Here is a 20,572-nt window from a genome sequence, read left to right as displayed (position 1 = left end):
TTCCCAGAAGAGCCTAGTGACCCCTTGGTGGGTCCCTGGAGCGGTAGAGATAAAGATGTGGAGGCCGCAGGCACCTCCAGGGGGTGCTCTTTTGGCTTTCTCAGACAAGGCCCCTGGGAGTCAGGACTGGAGAAATAGGTTCGCTTTGTCAGTAACCTTTCCCTCCCCCCTCCTCCCGTACTGGGGCTTCTGTAGAGCTCTTCTTGCCACATAACCACAACCCCAAGGGCTGGGGCGGGGTGAAGGTGGTGAGGACAGCAGACTGGGAACACCTCTTTGACCAAAGCAGCCTGCCTCTCCCCGCGGGGGGCCCCCAACCCCCTCGAGGAGCCAGCCCCTTCAAAGTCAACAACTGGAAGCCTCCAGCCCCGCCCTGTCTATATTCTGGAGCCAACAGGGGACTTCCGGGGGCTTCACGGGGGTGGTGGGGGGGCAAGCCCCCTTTGCTCTCCGGGAGGTCACCTGAAACTCATCTTATGGATGACTGATTTTTAATTTCCAAAGTGCTTTCCCACCACCATCTTCATTCACCCGAGACTCCCCAGTGAGCATCTGCTAAAGCTGGCTTACCCTCAGCCCTCCCCCACAGTAAGGGTGACAGAAACCACAACCCAGAAAGTGGCTGACTTTTCCAGGGTCTCACATTTGCTTGGGATATATCCTTCCTCCTCCTTGGGACGGGGCAGCGCACACTGTGGGGTGAGCTTGTGGGACTCCTGGAGAAAGGGGAGACCCGTCACCTCCTGCGGCCCTAATCGCCCCTCCGCTGGGAGAGCTCAGGGCCTGGGAAGGTAGAGGCTAGGCGAGAACTGTGAAAAGGCAAAGGGCAATTGGAGATGAGCTCTGGACCTCCCTCGCCATTGGAGTTGTGGCAAACTCTACACTGGAAGCAGGCAGTGACCCAGGGCCAAGGAAGGAAACTGGGTTTCTTGTAAATAAGCAAAGAGAAACCCCAACCAACAGAGCTTGCAAAACCTTTATTTTTTTCCTCCCTCTTCCTGATTTCATCTCAAATGGAGGGGGTGGTGAAAAGAAAGGGATAGAGGAGAAGGAGCTGACCAAATAGTTGTGGCTGGGGCCCCTTTACTGGACATTTGCTCAAGGAGGAGGGCTCTGCTTGCTGATGGGAGTCAAGGCTGTGGGGGAGTCCCATGGACGGATTACTTCTGCTCAGACCATGACTACAGACTGGACCCCTGGCTCTGGCCCGCTGGCTCTTAAATACACACCACTGGTCACGTGGTGCTGCATGCAAATTTGCTTCTGGATGACTATTAGCCAGAGGAGGGGCTGTTTTTAAGTGGAGGGTACAGCTGTTCCTGGGGTAGTTTCCATTTTGTTTGTGGTTGTGGGGGAGGGGCGTTGAGAGAGTGGGAAATGGCATGAAGGAAATTGTCACTTCCTTTCCAGAGAATTCCAGAAAGGTTTCATGGAGTCCTGGGTATTTCGGGAGTGAAGGCTGGCTCTGAGAGGATGAGGAACCGGAGAAGGAGAACTCTGCTTTGTGGCCTGGCTGACCATCTGGCTCCCATGTTTCCTGGCGTGCGTGAAAATGCCACGGGTGTTACCAGCAATTTTGTGAGAGCCATTGGCTCAGCTGAACAGCTGTAGATTTAAAGTAGCTCCACAGAGCCTGTGGATGTGGCTTTCACATAGGGGCTGCTTCCTGTATGCAGAGGAGGCCCGCAGGGGTGGGCGCTGGACACCGCTTGACTCGCTCCAGTGACAACCTCAGAAAGGGTCTGTACGTCTGAAGGGGGCCCAGCTGTGATGACGCAGGAGCAGCCCAAACCACTTCTATTTAGCTCTTTTGGTTTTGAAATGCACTCAGAACCACAGCGAGCCAAAGGTGTGCATCCGCAGGCTGGGGATGCAGGCGCCCTCGCTTGCTTGCTCCCTCCTGTGGCACTCATTCGCTCACACACGGTGTCCGGGGCCATATGCTCTCCAGACGCTTTGCTTTCTGTGCAAGTAGGACAGGCCCTGGGAGCCAGGGATCCTACAGTGGCCTCCAGGGGAGTGAAGGGAGTAGAGCTCTTGCCACCCTGGGAGCAGGCTCTGCCTGGAGCCAGCTGTGATCTGTACAACGCTGGGGCGGGTGGGGAGCTTCCCAGGCACGTCTAGCCAAGTATCTGTGTGTACCCACCTAGTGCCCCACTCCCCATCGTGTCTCAGTGTGTCTGTAAGGACAGCAGGGAGGAGTGCCCCTGGTGTGGGCCTCTCTGGCCTCCAGCAGGGCGGGCCTTCTGGGGTGGTGGTTTTTTTGGTTTCAGGTTCCTGGGAGAGGGAGGTTATTTTGAGGGACTGGGGAGGGGGTGGTTCACTCCTCTGCCGGGGAGAGTGAGTGAACATGCAAATGAGCCTCTCCCCACCTCTCACTTTCAAATCCTCAAACATCTGAGGGGGGAGGGGAGAAACTTTCTGGACTGGAAGGTTCCATGGTGGGGCTGGGATGGGAGTTTTCTTAGCCTTGGCCGAAAAGTAGGACGGCTACTTCCTCCCCCCACAACCCCTTCACCTTCCTAGCTGTAGGCCGGAGCTCCGGACAGTACAAGACCACCAGGATCAGCCTTGGGTGCTGGGTGCAGCAGCCTCACAATGCCCCCAACCCTGGGTCAGCAGAACCTGCACCAACCAAGTCCTGAATTTAGATATTTAGACACTTGAATGCAATTGGATTAGTGTCTTCCTTTATTTCAAACCTCTCTACATCGATGGCCAAGGATTCCATCCAATATTCTGTGGGGCTGCCTTCCTTCTCCCACCACATCCATATACTGCGGCTGGCATTTTCTTCCCAGGAAGCATAGGACTTTGAATTTTCTGTAGCTGGGGTGGAGGGGGGTGCTAGCGGTGGCAGCCCATCCCAGCCCTGTTTGCTGCAGCCTGCTGGAGCCAGCATTAGCCCAGGCTCTTCATTCTTATTCTGGAGAAGGCAGGCCTGGAGGAGGAGGAACCCACAAGCAAGCTTGTGGCGCTGCTGGTCCAACCAGGGAAGCCCTCTGACACACAGAGGCCCTCAGGCACACATCCCCACACTGGGGACACACCAGCACACCCTGCACACAAGTACATTTGTGGTGTGCTTGCACACCCACAGTGAGAGCTCCCATTGTAAATTACAATGCAAAAATACACAGATGTAACTAACATGCACAGAGCACACATTTCTCTCTCTCTCTCTTTCTCTCATAAGCCTGAGTGCACAACACCCACCCCACAACCAATGTATACATGGATATATTTTTTTAGGGAGGGGGAGGGAGGAGAGGCAGAGAGAGAGAGAGAGAGAGAGAGAGAGAGAGAGACTCTCAAGCAGACTCCCCGCAGAGCCAGACTCACAGAGCTCTATCTCACAGCCCATAGCCTTGAGATAGTGACCTGAGCGGACATCAAAAGTCAGACACTTAGGGCATCTGGGTGGCTCAGTGTTTGAACATCTGCCTTTGGCTCAGGTCATGATCTCAGGGTCCAGGGATTGAGTCCTGCATCGGGTTCCCCACGCCCTGCTTCTCCCTCTGCCTGTATCTGCCTCTCTCTGTCTCTCATGAATAAATAAATAAAATCTTTTAAAAAAAGTCAGACACTTAACTGACTGAGCCACCCAGGCGCCCCACATGGAAATACTTCTTGCTGGGCAGCCCCGGTGGCGCAGCGGTTTAGCGCCGCCTGCAGCCCAGGGCATGATCCTGGAGACCCTGGATCGAGTCCCACGTCAGGCTTTCTGCATGGAGCCTGCTTCTCCCTCTGCCTGTGTCTCTGCCTCTCTCCCTCTAAATAATAAATAAATAAATAAATAAATAAATAAATAAATAAATAAATCTTAAAAAAAAAAAGGAAATACTTCTTGCCCAGAAAATACACCTCACTGGTACTGACCAACCAATATCATTCATTCGTTTGTTCGTTTGTTCATTCATGTGTTTATTCTGCAAAAATAAATGGAGTGTCTGCTACAGGCAGCACAGTGTGAGGTGCTCGTGTTTCACTGATGACCAGCACAGTTGTCCCTGCCCTCCAGGAAGCCACTGCCTAATGGGGGAGGTCGGGAAGGTGCACGGGAGGGAGGTCGTAGGCAGAGAGCACCAGTGAACTCGCAAACGTGAGGTGCTGATCTGTGAAGAGAAGCCCTAGAGATGAGCAAACCTGGAGGGAAGGGCTGCGGCAGAATGACCTTGGGGGGGGCAGACACTGGAGTTTCGTGTTTAGACAAAGTGGGATTAGGTGAAAGTGATCCCTTTCATTTGATTAGTATGAGAATGCTTCCTGGGGGCAGACAGCCGGCCTGAGGGAGGGCGGGGAGCTGCGGAATGCGGGGCCTCGGGGCGCTGGGGCTAGCAGAGACAGACCTTCCAAGCATAAATGGTCCTGGGAGGCTTCTCCAGCGGGTCACAGGAGACCGGGTCACCGGCAGGGCCCAGTGGGGGTGGGGTGGGGTGGGGGTAGGGGGGACTCAGGCCCCGGATTGTAGACCGTATTTTCCCCAGGGCCGCCTCTTCGTCCTAGCAGGGTTGTCTCCTTCGGCAAGGGAAACTCAGACCTGACAGGTTGAGTTGGGTGACAGTCTTGAAGTTTTGTGTTCAGGGTGGGTGGAAAGGTGTGGGGGTGAGCGGGGGGGGGGTGAGCAGGCGGAGCCAGCCCTGTGGGCTAACGGAAAGGAAGTGGGAGAGGCCTGGGTGTCTCCTGTGGGGGGAGCGGTCATCACAGAGGTCACCCGTGGTCCTCCTCCCTTTCCTCCCCTTTGCCCCTCTCTGCAGTTCCTCCTTTCTTTCGGAGCCAGGAGAAGGGTTGGCCACCCTGGCACTGGCAAAGGTGTTGTCAGGGAGATAGGAGTCAGATGTGTTGCTCCTACTGTGGGCCGTGGACCCAGTTCCTCAGGCATTCGCAGACCCACTGCATGGAGGCACGCACGAGGATACCATGAAAAACAAGCCCAAGGGCCCAAGCTGTGGTACCTGGACATGGCGAGGTCTGAGTGTTCAGGAGTAGAGGAGCAGAGTGGGCTGGCGGGAGGGGCACGGGGGAGGGAGGCGTGGGTGTGACCACGCAGCAAACACAGGAAACAATTGGAGGCCTGGTGTCGAGTGAGTGAGCACCTGAGGTGCAGACCGGGAGTACCAGAGGCTTTGGGGCCAGTTGGGGCCTGGAGAGGCATGTGGGCTGCAGCACACAAGTTTCCTGGAAAGGGAGGGGGGCCAGAGCCAGCCCCGGAGGATGGAGAAGATTCTGGGGGCCCCTCCCCAAGCTGGGGCTCTCCTCTCAAGTTCCCAGGGTGACAGTTCAGTCTTGAAACTGAAAGCAAAGCTGAACCAAGAGCGTGAACCCACACAAGGCACAGAAGCCACCCGCTCCTGTGGGTAGCAAGGGTGCCAGGCAGCGATAAGGGCTAAGGGCACAGAGCCTTAGGCCCACCTGTCCCTCCAGCTCTGGGCTGTCTGGGGGCGTGGCCAATTCCGAAAGTCCCCTCCTCAGGAGCAGAGTCAGATCAGCACTAGTCCTGGCAACAACCCCCCCCCGCCCCCCCCCCCCCGCATGCTGAGATATTTCTCCCTCTATAGACTCTGCCCCCTCAGAGCTAACTGGCCTCCACTTCCAAGGTAGACTAAGCCAGGCAGAGTCTGGAAGCACACCTGGTACACCCATGTATCCCTAACCCACACCCATTCACACAAGATTCTTTCTAAGCCAAGGAAATCTTATGGATTCTTCATGCTGCTGTCCCATCTATAGGGACGTATGGGGTGCCCTGATTTCCCCAGTGGCCACACCCTGGGGATTAATATTCAGGGTGGAGAGAGCCTAGAGTCCCTCTGCCACCTCCAGAGGAGGCAGGAGAGAATGGAGGGAGGGCCAGCTCAGGGGCAGATGCTGGTGACAGGCTGACACTGAGGCCCCGCCACTTCCCAATGGACGCAGCTCAGTTCACTTCCTCTTTTTCCTTTTTTTTTTTTTACCTGCTTCCTTTCTTCTTCCCCTTTCTTCTCCCATCCCTCCCAGGCTAGATGGCAGTCTGCCCCGGGCAGTGGGGTCCCTGTGGTTGGCTAGCTGTCCTGGGAACAAATCTCAAGGAAGGTGACTTGCTCATTGCCCATCTCTCCCTTCTCCTTAGGTCACTCCTGCGGTTTGCCCAGCCCAGCATGCAGCCTTGAACCTGGCCTAGGCCACCACCTACTCCAGCTCTCCACACCCCCTATTTTACTGTGGCTCGGGGTATAGGCTCTAAGCTCCAAGGTACCTGAGCAGCATTTCTTCGTCAAGGATACCCCCTGCAGCTCCAGAGGGCCCTGCGAATCCTGCTGTCAGCTCTCTGAGGAGACAGCATGGCTATTACCTTGCAGCCCAGTGACCTGATCTTTGAGTTTGCAAGCAACGGGATGGATGATATCCACCAGGTATGGCCCCAGAGAACAGAGCCCAGTTAGCCGAACAAACTATCAGATAGACACACACAGGCAGGCAGACAGCAAGCCAGCCAGCCGGCCCCAGGACTGGCCAGCCCTCAAGTATTGATCAAGCACCCTCTGGGTCCAGACCACTGGGCTTGTGTGCCAGCCAGACTGTGTGCCTGCACGTCACTCATGCGGCCAGGCACTAGTCATTTGGCGGTCATTCTGCGAGCCAGTTGCCTACGGGCAGTCACCAAGCCAGCTGTGCAGCTATTAAACACAGCAGCCGAGCTGTCAGGCAGGCAGCAATGTGGGCTGAATGCACCGGTGCACATGGACCCTCACGTGCATGTCCATCCCCTCCCCTCACCTGTAATGTCACAGTGAGAAGGCTGCGGGGACACCCACATAGCAAGAGTGAGCGCTGCCAGCTGGACCCACAGGGCAAAGACCAACCCCCAGTCCCTGGTTGATGAGCCCTTCCATAACCATCTTTTCAGCCTCAATCAGAGGATTCAGATCTGGAAATGGGTTTCTTTGGTGGGGGAAAGGTGAAAGAAAAATAGGGCAGAATTTCGGCACTTAGGCCCCACCGCTCCGTATCTTGCTATGTGCTGAGGCTAAGAGAGCATGCTTTCCGGGTGCTTGACTGTACCCACTGGATGGTGTCTTGGCACACTCATTGGCCCCCTCGACTCCTCTCCTTCCACAAACTGGAGAAGAGGCAGCCAGGTACGGTAGAAGGAACAGAAGGCTTAAGAGTCAGGAGTCCTGGGTTCTCATCCCAGTTTGGCCACAGAGTCACGTGGGCAAGTCCCATCCCCTACCCTATCTGGCTGATATCTCCCCATCTTCACCAAGAAGAGATCCAGTTGGATTATCTCTAAGGGCATCCCAGCTTAATACTGCCATTCTCTGTGCTAAATCCTTTTGAGGACAGAAAACTTTGTTCTCCCTCTAGCAGCCTACCGAGGGCTGCCCCCTAGCGGGCTTTGAGCGCATTGCATGTTCTGTCCTGGGTCTTCACCTAGAAGTGCTCAGTCTGATCCAACACCTGGGCTGTGCCTCCCCTTGTGGAAGGTATCATGGGAAGGAAAGGGAAAGGGAAGACAAATCTAACCATCTCTGTGTTCTCAATACTGCTAGTCATTTTTTTTCCTGTTTTTGGTCTGCTTAGCAGCTGTTACTCTGCTTCATGGAGGCTGTTCCCTTCCACATTCACACTTGCCCCTCTGCCCTCAGACAGCTTCTCCTCCAATTCACAGAGAAGCTCAAAGCCAAGGACACCCTCTGTCTCCCTCCCTTCTTCCTTTTACTGATAAGGAAAGAACAAGAACAGTTTCCTTCCCGTGGGCCCAGGAGAAAGAACTGTCCCTCTTCCTTCCAGCAGTATCTCCTACCTATACTTGTCTCCTGCCTTCAAGACCTCAACCCAATGGTCACTTCCAACATCTCTCTCATAAGTCCTTAAGACCTTCCAGACCTTTTTCCTCAACCTAGAACATCTCCCCAACCCTGGAAGAAACCCTTCTTTCCTTTCTACCTACCTCCTTCAAAATACTGCCTCCTTAACTCCCTTCTCTTCATCAGTATGGTCTCCACTCTCTGTGCTTACATTCTTACCTCCTTTCTCTCCCTTTTCAGGAAACGGTTTGTATTGAAAAATGTGTCATTAATACAAAAGAGTGTATACATATATATGTTGAAGAATAATTATAAAACGAACACCCATGAACACACCACCCATGTTAATAAATAAAGCATTACAAGTCTCCCAGAAGTCCCTGATACCTAAAACACTCGATGAGAGCCTACTCTACACCGAGCCTGTTCTATGGGCTTTACTTGCATTGATCTGTTCACACAACCCTATGGGGTTAATATGACCACCCCAATTTTGCAAATGAGGAAGGCAATGCACAGCAAGATTAGGTAGCTTGCCCAAGGCCCCACTGCTAGTAAGTAGCAGAGCTTGTTTTCAAGCCCAGGCTGTCTGGCTCTAGATTAGGACAAATCAATGGAATTTTCTGAGGCACTAGAAGTGTTCTATATTTGCCCTGTCCAATTCTGGGGCCACTAGTTACAAGAGACTATGGGGCACTTGAACTATGGCTAATGCAGTTGGAGGACTGGACTTTTAATCTTGAAAAATGTTTACATTTACATTTAAATAGTCACCCATGCCTAGTGGGTACCATATTGGGCAGATGGCCCTCAACTCCATGGCCTTCATCACTACACCCCAGTAGTGGTGTAGTAGGACGGCACTTGTCCAGCCTCTCTGAGATCCATTGTAAAGTGTCCCCTGAAAGTGTTCTAGCCAGGCTGACTGCCCACTGGCCAAACCCAATGGCGGTTTATCAATTTTTATTTTTCTGGCTTGTTCAGAAACATTAGGCAGAACTGAGCATTGTCATTCTTTTTTCATGAAAAAAAAATTAACAGCCCCATGAAATAAAATTTGCAAAATACAGAAAATTTGAAAGAAAGGGAAAAAAGTCACCCAAAGTTGCTCCTGATATAATCCCTTCTCTACATAATTTTTAAAGAATTTGCAGGGTACCTGGGTGGCTCAGTTGGTTAAGCGTGTGCCTTTGGCTCAGGTCATAGTCCCAGGGTCCTGGGATCAAGCCCAAGTTGGGCTCCCTGCTCAGTTGGGAGTCTGCTTCTCCCTCTCACTCTGCCCCTCCTCTCTTCATGCTTGCTCAAGCGTACTCTCTCTCGGTCTCTCAAATAAATGAATAAATAACTTTTTTTTTAAGACAGTTGTTTTTTTTTTAAAGACAGCCTGGGTGGCTCAGTGGTTTAGCATCTGCCTTTGGCTCAGGGCATAGTCCTGGGATCCCCGCAGGGAGCCTGCTTCTCCCTCTGCCTATGTCTCTGCCTCTCTGTGTCTCCCATGAATGAGTGAATGAATGAATGAATGAATAAAGACAGTTGCAATCACATTCCTTTTTTTAAAAAGCTTTTATTTATTTACTTGAGAGAGAGAGAGAAAGCATGAGCAGGGGGAGGAGCAGAGGGAGAGGGAGATAATCTCTACTGAGGGCCCTATCCCATGACCCTGAGGTCGTCACTACATGAGCTGAAACCAAGAGTCAGATACCCAACCAATTGAGCCACCCAGTCGCCCCAATCACACTCCTTTTTCATTTAGCTTTGTTTGATTTGAGAGCAGCTACGTCTTCCAGGGGTCAAATTCTCATCCTGATTGTTGTTATCCACTCTAAGAGATTTAGCAACCACCCTTTTAAGCTCTTGGACACGTATTTTTGACCCACTGATAGGTATTTCCGTGTTAAATATCAAACTCACAATATCCAGACACTGTTCCCCTTCTCTTTCTCCAAAAACCTGTTTCTCCTCCTCCACACGAGCAGTGTCCCTATGCACCCAACGAATCAAGCTGGAAATTGGAACCCTCTCCTCCAGACAGGGACTGGGCCCTCACTTTACCTCTATAATGCCTCTGTTCTGTCTTCATTGCCAGAGACTGAGCCCGAGAACTACAACCAATTAAAAATGCCCGCCCTTGACTGAGTGCAAGTGGCACAGAGCTAGCCTGTCTCTGTTAATCAAGAATCCACTCAAAGCATCACCTAGTGAGGTTGGACCCAGAGCAATGTCATCCCATACAAAAGACAGCTCTGAGGGCTCCAAGATTTAGGAATTGCAAGAAGGGCCAGATTCTGGTAGGGAGGGGTTCTTGGGAGAGGCAGGTGAGCCTTAAACCGGATCCCTCTCTTGTCCATAGCTGGAAGACCCCTCAGTGTTCCCAGCTGTGATCGTGGAGCAGGTGCCCTACCCCGAATTACTGCATCTGTACTCAGGACTGGAGCTAGACGACGTTCACAATGGCATCATAACAGATGGAACCTTGTGCATGACACAGGATCAGATCCTGGAGGGCAGTATTTTGCTGGCAGGTTTGTTTCTTTCCTGAGCAGGGAAGTGTGGGAAGAGAAAGGGATTGTGCCTTCAGGAACTATAGTAGCCCACGATGGCTTTCAGTGACCCCATGCAGCAAGAGCCAGGCCGCAAGAGTTGGAGATTATAGATAGGGTGGTTAGGATAAGCAAAAGGTGGTAGAGGAGGAAACCATCCAAATGGATCTGTGGTCTTTCAAGATGGAGTGGGACAAGGAGGAGTGGAGATCAGCTGGGGTGAGTGTAGAGAAAAGCTGGAGAGTTACAGTAGGTGGCACACGAGCCCCTTCCAGTGGTCCCTTAGCTCCTTAACACTATCCTCTGGGTTGGCCCTGGTGATAGCTATACCCCTGCCCTATATATCCTGAGGGAACTTTTTTTCTGCCCACTCCCCCACCCCACACCATGGAACTTGGAACCAGATGACAATGAAGCAACCTCACAAACCATGTCAACCACTGAAGTCTTGCTCAATGTCGAGTCTCCCAACGACATCCTGGACGAGAAGCAGATCTGTAAGTCTGAACCCTGGTGCCTTTACTCAAGGGAACAAAAAAACGCCATTTAAAAATATCACATTGTGTACTAGAGTCCCAGGCACCTGTGTACACGGGCATTGACACATGTCAACGTGCTCTTGAGCTGTGACAGGATGGGAGAGGGCAGAGGGGCACTGTAGACAAGGGAAAGGTGGCCAGGGGGACTTCCCTTTTCCAATTTTTAAATTGTTGCAAAACACACGTAACATAAAATTGACTACCTTAACCATTTTTCAGTGTCCAGTTCAGTGGTATCAAGTACATTTATATTGTTGGGCAGCCATCGCCACCATCCACCTCCAGAACCTTCCATGTTTCAAAACAGAGACTATGTGCCCATTACACACTAATTCCCCATTTCCCCCTCCCCTCAGCCCCTGGCAGCCACCACTCTACTTTCTGTCGCTATGAATTGGACTATTCTGGGGACCTCACATGAGTATAATCACGAAGTAGTGGTCTCTGGGGACTGGTTTATTTCGTTTACCATAATGACGTCAGGGTCTGTCCATGTTGTCACGTATGTCCGAATTGCCTTCCTTTTTAAGGCTGACTACTGTTGGCCAGGGTGACTCTTCGGTCCTCTCTGCTCTCTTGCCGGGCCCTCAGGAAGACTGTGCAGGGGATGGCTTATCTAGAAATGTGCCAGGCTCGGAGCTTGGCCCCCCATCACCCCAGAAGGCCCCCAAGGGAGGCTCCTGCCCCAGCTCCCTCTGAGGCCTTTCCCTGATTCATGAACACAAGGACTCCTTGCCCTAACTGCCCCTTCCCAAGGGGATGCTAGGATCCGGCAAGGGGGAAGAGAGCCTGAAGCTGCCAGTTAAGCATCCTAGCACTTCTGTTCCCAACCCTGTCACTCATGTTCCCTCGGGCTTCAGCAAATACTTGATGAATCACTTGATACTGACTTGCTGTGTGACCTTGGACACATGCCCTGCCATCTCTGGATCTCAGTTTTCTTATCAGGAAAGCAGAGGAATTGGGCTAAATGATATCTAAGCACCTTCCAGTTGTAAAACAAGTGAATGACTAAATCAAGGTGGCCTTTTACCCTGGGTGTTGCCTGGAACTCCCCACTCCCAGCAGGGGGCTGTGAATGTGGCAGCTGTGATTGGGGCCAGCTCATGCCCACAGCCCTGCAGATGTTTCCTCTCCTCATGGTGTGAGATGTAGGAGGCATTTTCAGGTGTATCCTGTATCTGGGGCTATGGGGAACGGGTCCTCAGCCTTCCCCGGGAGCGTGCCATCCTCTGAAGTGCTGGGTGGAGGGTGGATCATACACTTGCCCAGCACTGGGCCTCGGGTGGGCGCCTCAGGCCTTTCTCCTTGCAGTCAGCGCCTCCGCCTCCGAGATGCTTCCAGACTCAGACCCTGCTCCGGCTGCCACTCTGCCCAACTACCTGTTTCCTGTCTCTGAGCCTGATGCCCTGAACAGGGCAGGTGACACTGATGACCAGGAGGGGCGTAGTCTGGAGGAGACGGTCCCCAGAGAGGAAGGTGCCAAGAAGACTGGAAAATCAAAGAAGAGAAGTAAGGAGGGGGGGATGTGTGTGTCTGTGCACTTGCAGGGAGGGGGGCGTAGTAGGAAGGGGGGCAGGTCAGGGAGACCATAAAGGATGAGTGGGTCAAGGATCATAGACACATTAAGGGGACAGCTCTCTGGTGTGACAGGGATGGATGAAAAGTCCTCCCTCCTGTAAAACCTGGCCTCATAGGTTGGCCTGCCCAAAGCCTGACATTTCCCATGCCACTCCTGTCAGCCTGGCATGTACGGAAAATCGTGCAGAAATGCCAATGACCCCACGTGGGTTGAATCCTAGTCTAGGTGTTTCGGACACCAGGCTTGGCCCCCTGGCCAGTCCCTGGCCCTCTGTGAGGGTTGGAGAGTGCCCTCTGCCTGTAAAAGACGCCTTAGGCTGCGTGCTTATCTTCCTTCTCAGAACTCGTGGAACTGGGGCCATCTATGGGAGAGGACTTTGGGCTTTCCCAAGCCCCAGTGTTATTGATTTACTCAGGCAATGACTGGTTGATAGTGCCTTGCTAGTGTGGCAGCCAAACCCCCAGTGCCACACTTACTTGGACAACAGCTACACCTTTAGGCTACCTTTTCGTTTCCAAAATTGGGCTGAGCCCATTGGGTTCTTCTAGAGGTGACTCATTTGTAAACAGCACATTCCTTGCCCCGCATCAGCAGGAGGGTTCTGCTGTGCTTTGGGGGCCTGAAAATGACAGCAGGCCTTTGGGCAGGTGCAAGAACCTGAGGGCTGTGGTGGCAGAGATGGATCTCAGGCCTCTGGGCCTAGTGACCTGGCTCTCCCCCACTCTGCCCTCTGCCATGGCACCCACTCCAGTGATCCCTGGGGCCCTCCCTCCCGGGAGCCTGCCCTGGAGCACTGGGTGTGGCCTCATTCTCATCCTGCACCCCGCCTCCTTTCCCCTCACAGTTCGGAAGACCAAGGGCAACCGCAGTACCTCACCAGTCACTGACCCCAGCATCCCCATACGGAAGAAGTCTAAGGATGGCAAAGGTACAGCTGGGAGGCTGGCTGGGTGGGAAGGGGGCCCAGGGCCCCAGGCTGTGCCTTACCACCTGCTTCCTCCCCCTCCCCTGCAGGCAGCACCATCTATCTCTGGGAGTTCCTCCTAGCGCTTCTGCAAGACAGGAACACCTGCCCCAAATACATCAAGTGGACCCAGCGAGAGAAAGGCATCTTCAAGCTGGTGGACTCCAAAGCTGTGTCCAAGCTGTGGGGGAAGCAGAAAAACAAGCCTGACATGAACTATGAGACAATGGGGCGGGCACTAAGGTAGGGGATGCTGGGGCACTTGGTGCCTGCCCTGGGGGCCCAGAAGTCCCTCCTGCTTTAGGGTCTGCTAACTCTCCCCTGTTCTTGCCCCCATGGAGGGGTTGCTGGTTCCCTATGCCCATCCTCTGGCCCCTCCTGGGAGGCACAGTCCCCTCCCTTGAATAGCTCTGTCCTAGCTTTTTTCCTCTTTTTATAGCAGAAGAGCCTTTTAGGGCCTTTCGTCCCCACGAAGGGCGTTCTGCCTGCCAGAGACCTAGGGAGACAGGCCCGAGTTACCCATCAGGGATCTCTCAGGCTGGGGGACAGCTGAGCTCCCCATCAGCAATCCCCTCCCATCCCTCGCTCACCCATTGTCCTTCTCCCCAAAGCAGGGCATGGCTAGCATTTGAGACCCCTTTTCATGGCCCTTGGTGTCCTCAGGGGGAAACCTTAGAAATTTCATAAAAGCCTTCTAAGTCCAAGAGTTGACCTTACCCCTTCCCTTGACCTTGGGGCTCCCATTTGGCCACCTGACCAGCCTCCTCCTACTGCCCGCCCTGCCTAACTCCCCACTCTGTGCCCCTTGTCCCCCAGATATTACTACCAGAGAGGCATCCTTGCCAAAGTGGAAGGGCAGAGGCTGGTGTACCAGTTTAAGGAGATGCCCAAGGACCTGGTGGTGATTGAAGATGATGAGGAGAGAAGTGAAGTCACGGCGGCCTCCCCTCAGGCCTCCACTCCCTCCACGTCCTCCACCAGCACCACCCGCCGAGCCAGCTCCAGGGTCTCCGCCAGAGCTGCTCCCCAGGCCAAGGGAGGCCCTTCCTGGGAAAAGCCAAAGGTTCAGAATGTTGGCTTACAGCCATCTGCGAATCTGGAACTGGGACTGTCTGTAGATGAGGAGACCCCCACTACCTCCAGTGTGCTTGCCTCTCTACCGGAGAGCCAGCCCAAACTCGCCAAAACCGTGAGGTAAGGGCCCCAGAGTACACGTCTTCCCATCATACCTGTGTTGGCGGGGTGGGGGCAGTTAGTGGGGAGAGTTTTCAACCTCTTGCAAAGTTCTGCTATGTCTCCAGTCTCGTGGGAACCTCACAGAATCCCTGGGAAGCCACTGGGGCACTTGTTGGTCAAGAGGGGAAAAGTGACCTGCCCACGGTCACACACCAAAAGAATGGCAAAGCCAGCACTTGGCCTAGGTGACATCTGTCACCAGCTCGGGCTGTGCCAGTTATCTCTGAGTGCTCCCCCAGCAGCCACCAGGGACCTCCACATCTGGGCCTATCTCCCCAAGCCTCCTCCACTCTGGAAAAGAGGCAACAGAGAATGTTACATAGATGCCTGTTCTGCATTCCTTGGGCCCTCTAGGCAAGCTCTTGCTACTTCTTATCCATGCCACATGTCTCCAGATTTTCCTTGAGAAGGCTGGGCTTTGAGATATGTGTATGTTGCTCTCACTATACTGGCATGGGCGATGTGCCCTTCTGGGGACGGAAGGCAATAGAGTGGAGTGGTGAGGAACATGAGCTCTGGGGTCAGAAGGCCTAGATGTGGGTCCCTGCAACTAGCTGTGTGGTCTAGGGCAAGCTGCATAGCCTCTCTGGGCTTCTGTTTCCCCAAGCTGTAAAGTCAGGTTATTAATCTTACTCAGCATGTGGGCTATTGGGAAGATGGCTCAAAGTAGTGCATGCCAGTCCTTTAGGATGATTCCCAAACTCTACTAGGTACTCGGTAGATGTTCACTGATCCAACCACAGAGGAACCGAACACCTTCAGCTGGCTCTGTTCCTCACAGGCGCTCCTTCCTGGCCAATTGGGAGATGCCTCTTGCCTTAATCAAATCTATTTCCTCTCTTCTCAGTACTTCAGTGCCCAGCAACATCCACCTAGGAGTGGCCCCAGTGGGGTCAGGCTCAGCCTTGACCCTGCAGACAATTCCACTGACCACAGTGCTGACCAACGGGCCTCCTGCCAGTACTACTGCCTCAACCCAGCTTGTCCTCCAGAGCGTTCCGCCTGCTTCGACCTTCAAGGACACCTTCACTTTGCAGGCCTCCTTCCCCCTGAACACCAGTTTCCAAGAAAGTCAGGTGGCAGCACCGGGGGCTCCGCTGATTCTTAGTGGTCTCCCCCAGCTTCTGACCGGGGCCAACCGTCCGACCAACCCGGTGCCATCCTCCGTCACCGGGGCCGGACCAGCTGGGCCCAGCTCTCAGCCTCCTGGGACTGTCATTGCTGCCTTCATCAGGACTTCCGGTGCCACGGCAGCCTCTGGGGGCAAGGAGGGGCCGCTGAGGCCCTCCTCGTACATGCAGGGGATGGTAACTGGGGCCCCCATGGAGGGGTTGCTGGTTCCTGAAGAGACCCTGAGGGAGCTCCTGAGGGATCGGGCTCACCTTCAGCCACTTCCAACCCAGGTGGTTTCAAGGGGTTCCCACAATCCGAGCCTTCTGGGGAACCAGACTTTCTCTTCTCCCAGCTGCCCCACTGTTGGGCTGACCCCAGTGGCTGAACTTGAGCTCTCCTCAGGCTCAGGGTCCCTGTTCATGACTGAGCCTGGCGTGACCACATCTGGGAACCTGCTGACCAGATCCCCGACCCCAGCCCCCTTCTCCCCATTCAACCCCACTTCTCTTATTAAGATGGAGCCCCATGACCTGTAAGCAAAGGGGTTGAGGGCAGTATGCCTCACCAGGCAAAGTTGAGCAGCATTTTTATATGGACTTTCTATAGCAGAGACTGAAGCAGCACACCTGCCCTTCTTTTCCCATGGGATCTCAGTCCGCCGGATCCCCTGTCCCCGACCCCTGCCCGGTGTCACCATGGCCCAGCCATGCCCAGCTGGGGCACCCCTGGTGTCAGACCATGGCCTTCAAGAGCACTAGGGGATATGCTCTTGTCAGGGTAATGGGCTGACTTGGTGATGGAGGGAGAACCTCCTGAGAAGTTTGTGGCCAGGGCCGATGCAGGGGCTCCGAGGGGAACCTCCTATCCCATATGTGAATATCTCTGTATGTATTTGTGTGTACTCGTGGGTCTGTATCTCTGTTTCTTTGGGAGGATGGGGGTGTAGCTGTGAGATCTTCGAGGGTGTGTGTCTCCATGGGTCAGCTGCAGAGATGGGGATTTGGTTTGAAGAGAAAGCATTCTCTAGTTCCCTTTGTACAAACCATTCAGTTGCTCTGAGGCTACAGGGTACAGGCTGGATCCCCCCAACTGGGTGAGATGTCACAGAGCCGGAGCAGGTCCAGGGTAGGAGAATTTCAGTGGGCATGTGTGCTGGGGAAGATGGCGTTCAAAGGGACAAGGGCCTGGGCCGTAATACCAGCCTATCCCCCCGAGCCGGGGATCTCTCCCGGTCCGTGTTGCCCCACTAGCTCCCTGCTGTCTGGCCTGGCTGGGGTAGTCGTGTAGCGATGCACACCAGGGCTGCTTCCCTTGGTGCTCGTGCGTGCCTGCTGTTCAGCCTGCCTCCTACTCACCTTGTAGGTTTGCCAACCCACCCACCTACACGATGGCTCCCGCAGATCTCAAGTGGACCGTTGGCCCTCATCCCCAACTTTCGCACCTAGCCCTGACTCTTACGCCAAGAAGACAGGAGCCAGCGGATGTGAGCGCCCCTGCCACTTCTCCTGTCTCTGCCTGGCTCCTTGCTTCTCTCTTTCCTCCTCCTGAGGAAGCATCAGCCGATCCTCTCTTAAGTGAACCTCTCTCTGCTTAAGCCCTCCTTCCCCTTTGAGTTAGCTCACCTCTCTCAAGCCAAATTTGGGGGTAAGGCTAAGAGCTAGGACACATCAGCCTCAGAAACAATTCTGTTATCTGGTGAATCTGGTTAGTGTGAATTGGTGCCTCGGGCCCTTAGCTATGTCCTCAGTAAAAAAAAAAAAAAAAAAAAAAAAAAAAAAAAAAAAAACCACTTGACCTAACCACCTCCCCAGATTTTTCTCTCTCTTCTTCGGGTCACTGCCAAGCCTCTGAAGTCTTCTCCTACCCTCTTCTTGTTCTTCCCCTTTCCCTCCTTGGGAAGGAACCATTTATGGGCATGCAGGTGCATTTATCACCTGTCTCCAGCACTTGGTATCAAAACGCTTTTTTCTAATATAATCAGTTTATCAAGACAAATTGCTGATGGTGGAAAGTGAAACATCCCACAAGAGTCACCTGTAAAAAATTTGCACGATGGTGCTGCATGGGTTAGGGGTGGCCCTGCCTCCCCCAATTCCACAGAACTCATCAGCTGAAGGTCATTGATACCCTCACAGTGACGTCAGATGTCTTCTTCACGGTTCTGGGTCCCCATGAGCCTTCTCGGCTCATGACACTACTTACTACCCCCTCCCGCACTAGCTGGGCTCTTGTGCTTCCCCCGCTGCCTGCTCTGCTCCCTGTGCCTGGGCTGGCTCCATGTCTGCCACCTGCCACCGTGAATGTGGGTGCGCCCCCCCCCCCAAGGGTTTCACCCGTTCTCCTGGCTCTAGCTTGGCTCTTTGGGAATGGGTCTGGAGTTGAGAGCAGCAGCCCCTACTACTGTCCTCGGCTCCTGCCTGCTGGACATTTCCATCCAGACGCCTGTCGTGCCCCAAAGCCAGCCCCTCTATCAGAAATGAATTGTGAAGTCTTTATATACATCCTGGACTTTATTTTTTTTAAGATTTTATTTATTCACGAGAGACAAAGAGACAGGCAAAGGCATGGGCAGAGGGAGAAGCAAGCTCCAATGCAGGGAGCCCAATGTGGGACTCGATCCCCGGACCCCAGGATCACACCTTGAGCCGAAGACAGACGCTCAACAGCTGAGCCACCCAGGCGTCCTTACATACTGGACTTTAGAGTCTTTCCTTACACACACACACACACACACACACACACACACACACACACACACACCACCTTTCCCCTCAAAAAGCCAAAGGAAAAGCTTTCATGACTTGCCTACTTCTATGAATCATACCACCATTTTCCTGACCTTCTAAGCTTGACATTTCAGAGCCATCTGATGGCCGCCTTCGTGTGACCCTGTCCCCTCCCCCGGCTCCTGAAGTCAGACTGTTTGCCACATCTCTGACATCTAGCCTTTCTTCCACATTCCCAGAGCCTCCAACCTGGCTCACACCCGGAGCTCGTCCCCGCTCCCAGACACATCACCACGCCCCGCACCGTGACCTGTCTCACCCCCTCCAATCTGCCAGGGCACCAGCTCTGTTCTTTTCTCTGCTAAAAAGCCTCCGGTGGCGCCCCATAGCCCCATAGCCCATTGGTGGAGGTGATGCTCAAGATAGGGAGCTGCCAGGCTGTTCTGGGCAGCTGGGCATTAACCCCGTATTTGCTGAATCTCGATGCAGTCCAGGGGTCTGGGAGGAGGGCTCAAGGCTTTCATTTCAAGTCGTTGACCTGACAAGGCCCTTCCCCATGAAGTCCCCTGTCATCTCTCACTTCGTTTCCCTGACCCCCAAAGTCGTGCTTCAGTCAGAGTCAGGGATTTGCTGTCCTCCGAGCGGGCCTCTGTTCCAAGTTTCTCACTTTTGTGGTTTCGCTTTACTTGGTTATGCTCGACCAGGATGCTCCTCACACCTTGCTGGTACCGATTCAATCATATCCATCCTCTAAGACTGTGGAAGCTGCTTCCCCAGACCAGCCTACCCTTACGTGAAGTCTTTTGTTTTAGATTTGTGGCAAATTGCCACTCTTTTGGCAACTGATCAAGAACAGCCTGTGACATCTCCTGTGTTAAGATCACAAACTGTTACTTAAATCTTCATGACCTGGACCTATTTTGTCTCCGCAGTTAGTGTGTTACCTTCTGAGGGCAGGGGGGGCTGTATCACCCGCAGAGCAGGGCGCACTATGAAGCATCTAGTGAGCACCAGCAGATATCATGGGTTGAACTAAGCTGGTGAGAGAAGGGGACCAAAGTCTGAGGCTGGTGACCTCTGTCTGACCTTCCCTCTGCATAGACACTCACTCTAGGTGCTCCACTGCCCAGGGCCAGGCCTCCCTGGCTCAGTGCCCTCATAGTATCCTCACTCCCACCCCCCAGCCTGGCACCCAAGAGTTGTTACTACTTTGAACATCCCCTGCCCCTAAAGAAACTTCCCTGTCCAGTTTCTTTCCTAATTCAAAGTGTTAAATTAGCTAATCTGGTCAACTAACCTGTGCTGATCAAGTTATGGGAGAGGGCTGGAGGAGACCCTCAGGAGACAGGTGCATTTGCACCAGAGCCACAGGGCAACAACATCCTTGCCTTTGTGATGGTGTGTAATGGAGTCAGGAGACACACTCCTCACCTGCTAGCAGCCGATGTATTACTCTTCCTCTGGGCTCCCACAGCACTTTGTGTATACCTCTTATTGTAGCACTTAGCACATGGTAGCTCCTTAGCTATGTGTTTATGTACGTTTCCCCTCCAATAGACTGTGAGCTCCTCAAGGACAGGGACTGTGTGTTAGTCACTGATGTATCCCCAGCGCCTAGCACAGTGCCTGGCACACAGTAGGTGCTCAATAAATGTTTATTGAAAGAACGAATGAATTTTGTCTCTAATCATGGGGATTTCAGCCCTAGACTGTGACAGGCAAAAGGGGGAGGAGCAAGGCAAGCCACACTTGAGAGCTTTCACAGCTTTTTGGCCCTTCATGTAACACTGCAGGCAGCTGCTTCCTTCTTCCTTGCCCAGGCCTAGGCTCCCCCCGCAACAGGGTCCACGGGGAGCCCTAGACCGCCATCAGCTGTGCCTCTCTCTGACCCCATAACGTATTTTTCAAGAGGCGGTTGTCGCTGTTTCCAAAGCCGTGACCCGGGGTGGGTGAGCTCATTCCCCTCTACCAAGGCCGAGAGGCCCAGAAGGTCGCAGCCTCCGAGAGCCTCGGCCCCAGGGGCGCCGGGCGTAGGGACCAATGTCCAGCAGGTGGCGCTGTCGAGCTGGCGATGCGGGGCTG

The 20,572-nt window shown here is 53.7% G+C and overlaps 1 protein-coding gene across 2 annotated transcripts in view; it reads left to right on the top strand.

The window, feature by feature from the left end:
* ELF4 (E74 like ETS transcription factor 4) overlaps positions 1–20,151 on the top strand; it is a 40,684-nt gene extending 20,533 nt beyond the window's left edge. For both annotated transcript variants that reach the window (XM_055338973.1, XM_055338974.1), the window contains exons 2-9: positions 6,110–6,392; positions 10,141–10,312; positions 10,735–10,827; positions 12,184–12,381; positions 13,296–13,379; positions 13,466–13,658; positions 14,232–14,609; positions 15,499–20,151. In XM_055338973.1, the coding sequence (XP_055194948.1) occupies positions 6,321–6,392; positions 10,141–10,312; positions 10,735–10,827; positions 12,184–12,381; positions 13,296–13,379; positions 13,466–13,658; positions 14,232–14,609; positions 15,499–16,300 (1,992 nt within the window). In that variant the 5' untranslated portion in view covers positions 6,110–6,320 and the 3' untranslated portion in view covers positions 16,301–20,151. The remainder of the gene's footprint in view (positions 1–6,109; positions 6,393–10,140; positions 10,313–10,734; positions 10,828–12,183; positions 12,382–13,295; positions 13,380–13,465; positions 13,659–14,231; positions 14,610–15,498) is intronic.
* Positions 20,152–20,572: the final 421 nt, after the last annotated feature.

The sequence above is a fragment of the Nyctereutes procyonoides genome, unplaced genomic scaffold (assembly GCF_905146905.1).
Source record: "Nyctereutes procyonoides isolate TBG_1078 unplaced genomic scaffold, NYPRO_anot_genome, whole genome shotgun sequence".
Taxonomy (NCBI): domain Eukaryota; kingdom Metazoa; phylum Chordata; class Mammalia; order Carnivora; family Canidae; genus Nyctereutes; species Nyctereutes procyonoides.
The sequence above is the reverse complement of the archived record's forward strand: the minus strand, read 5'-3'. Positions and strand labels throughout refer to the sequence as shown.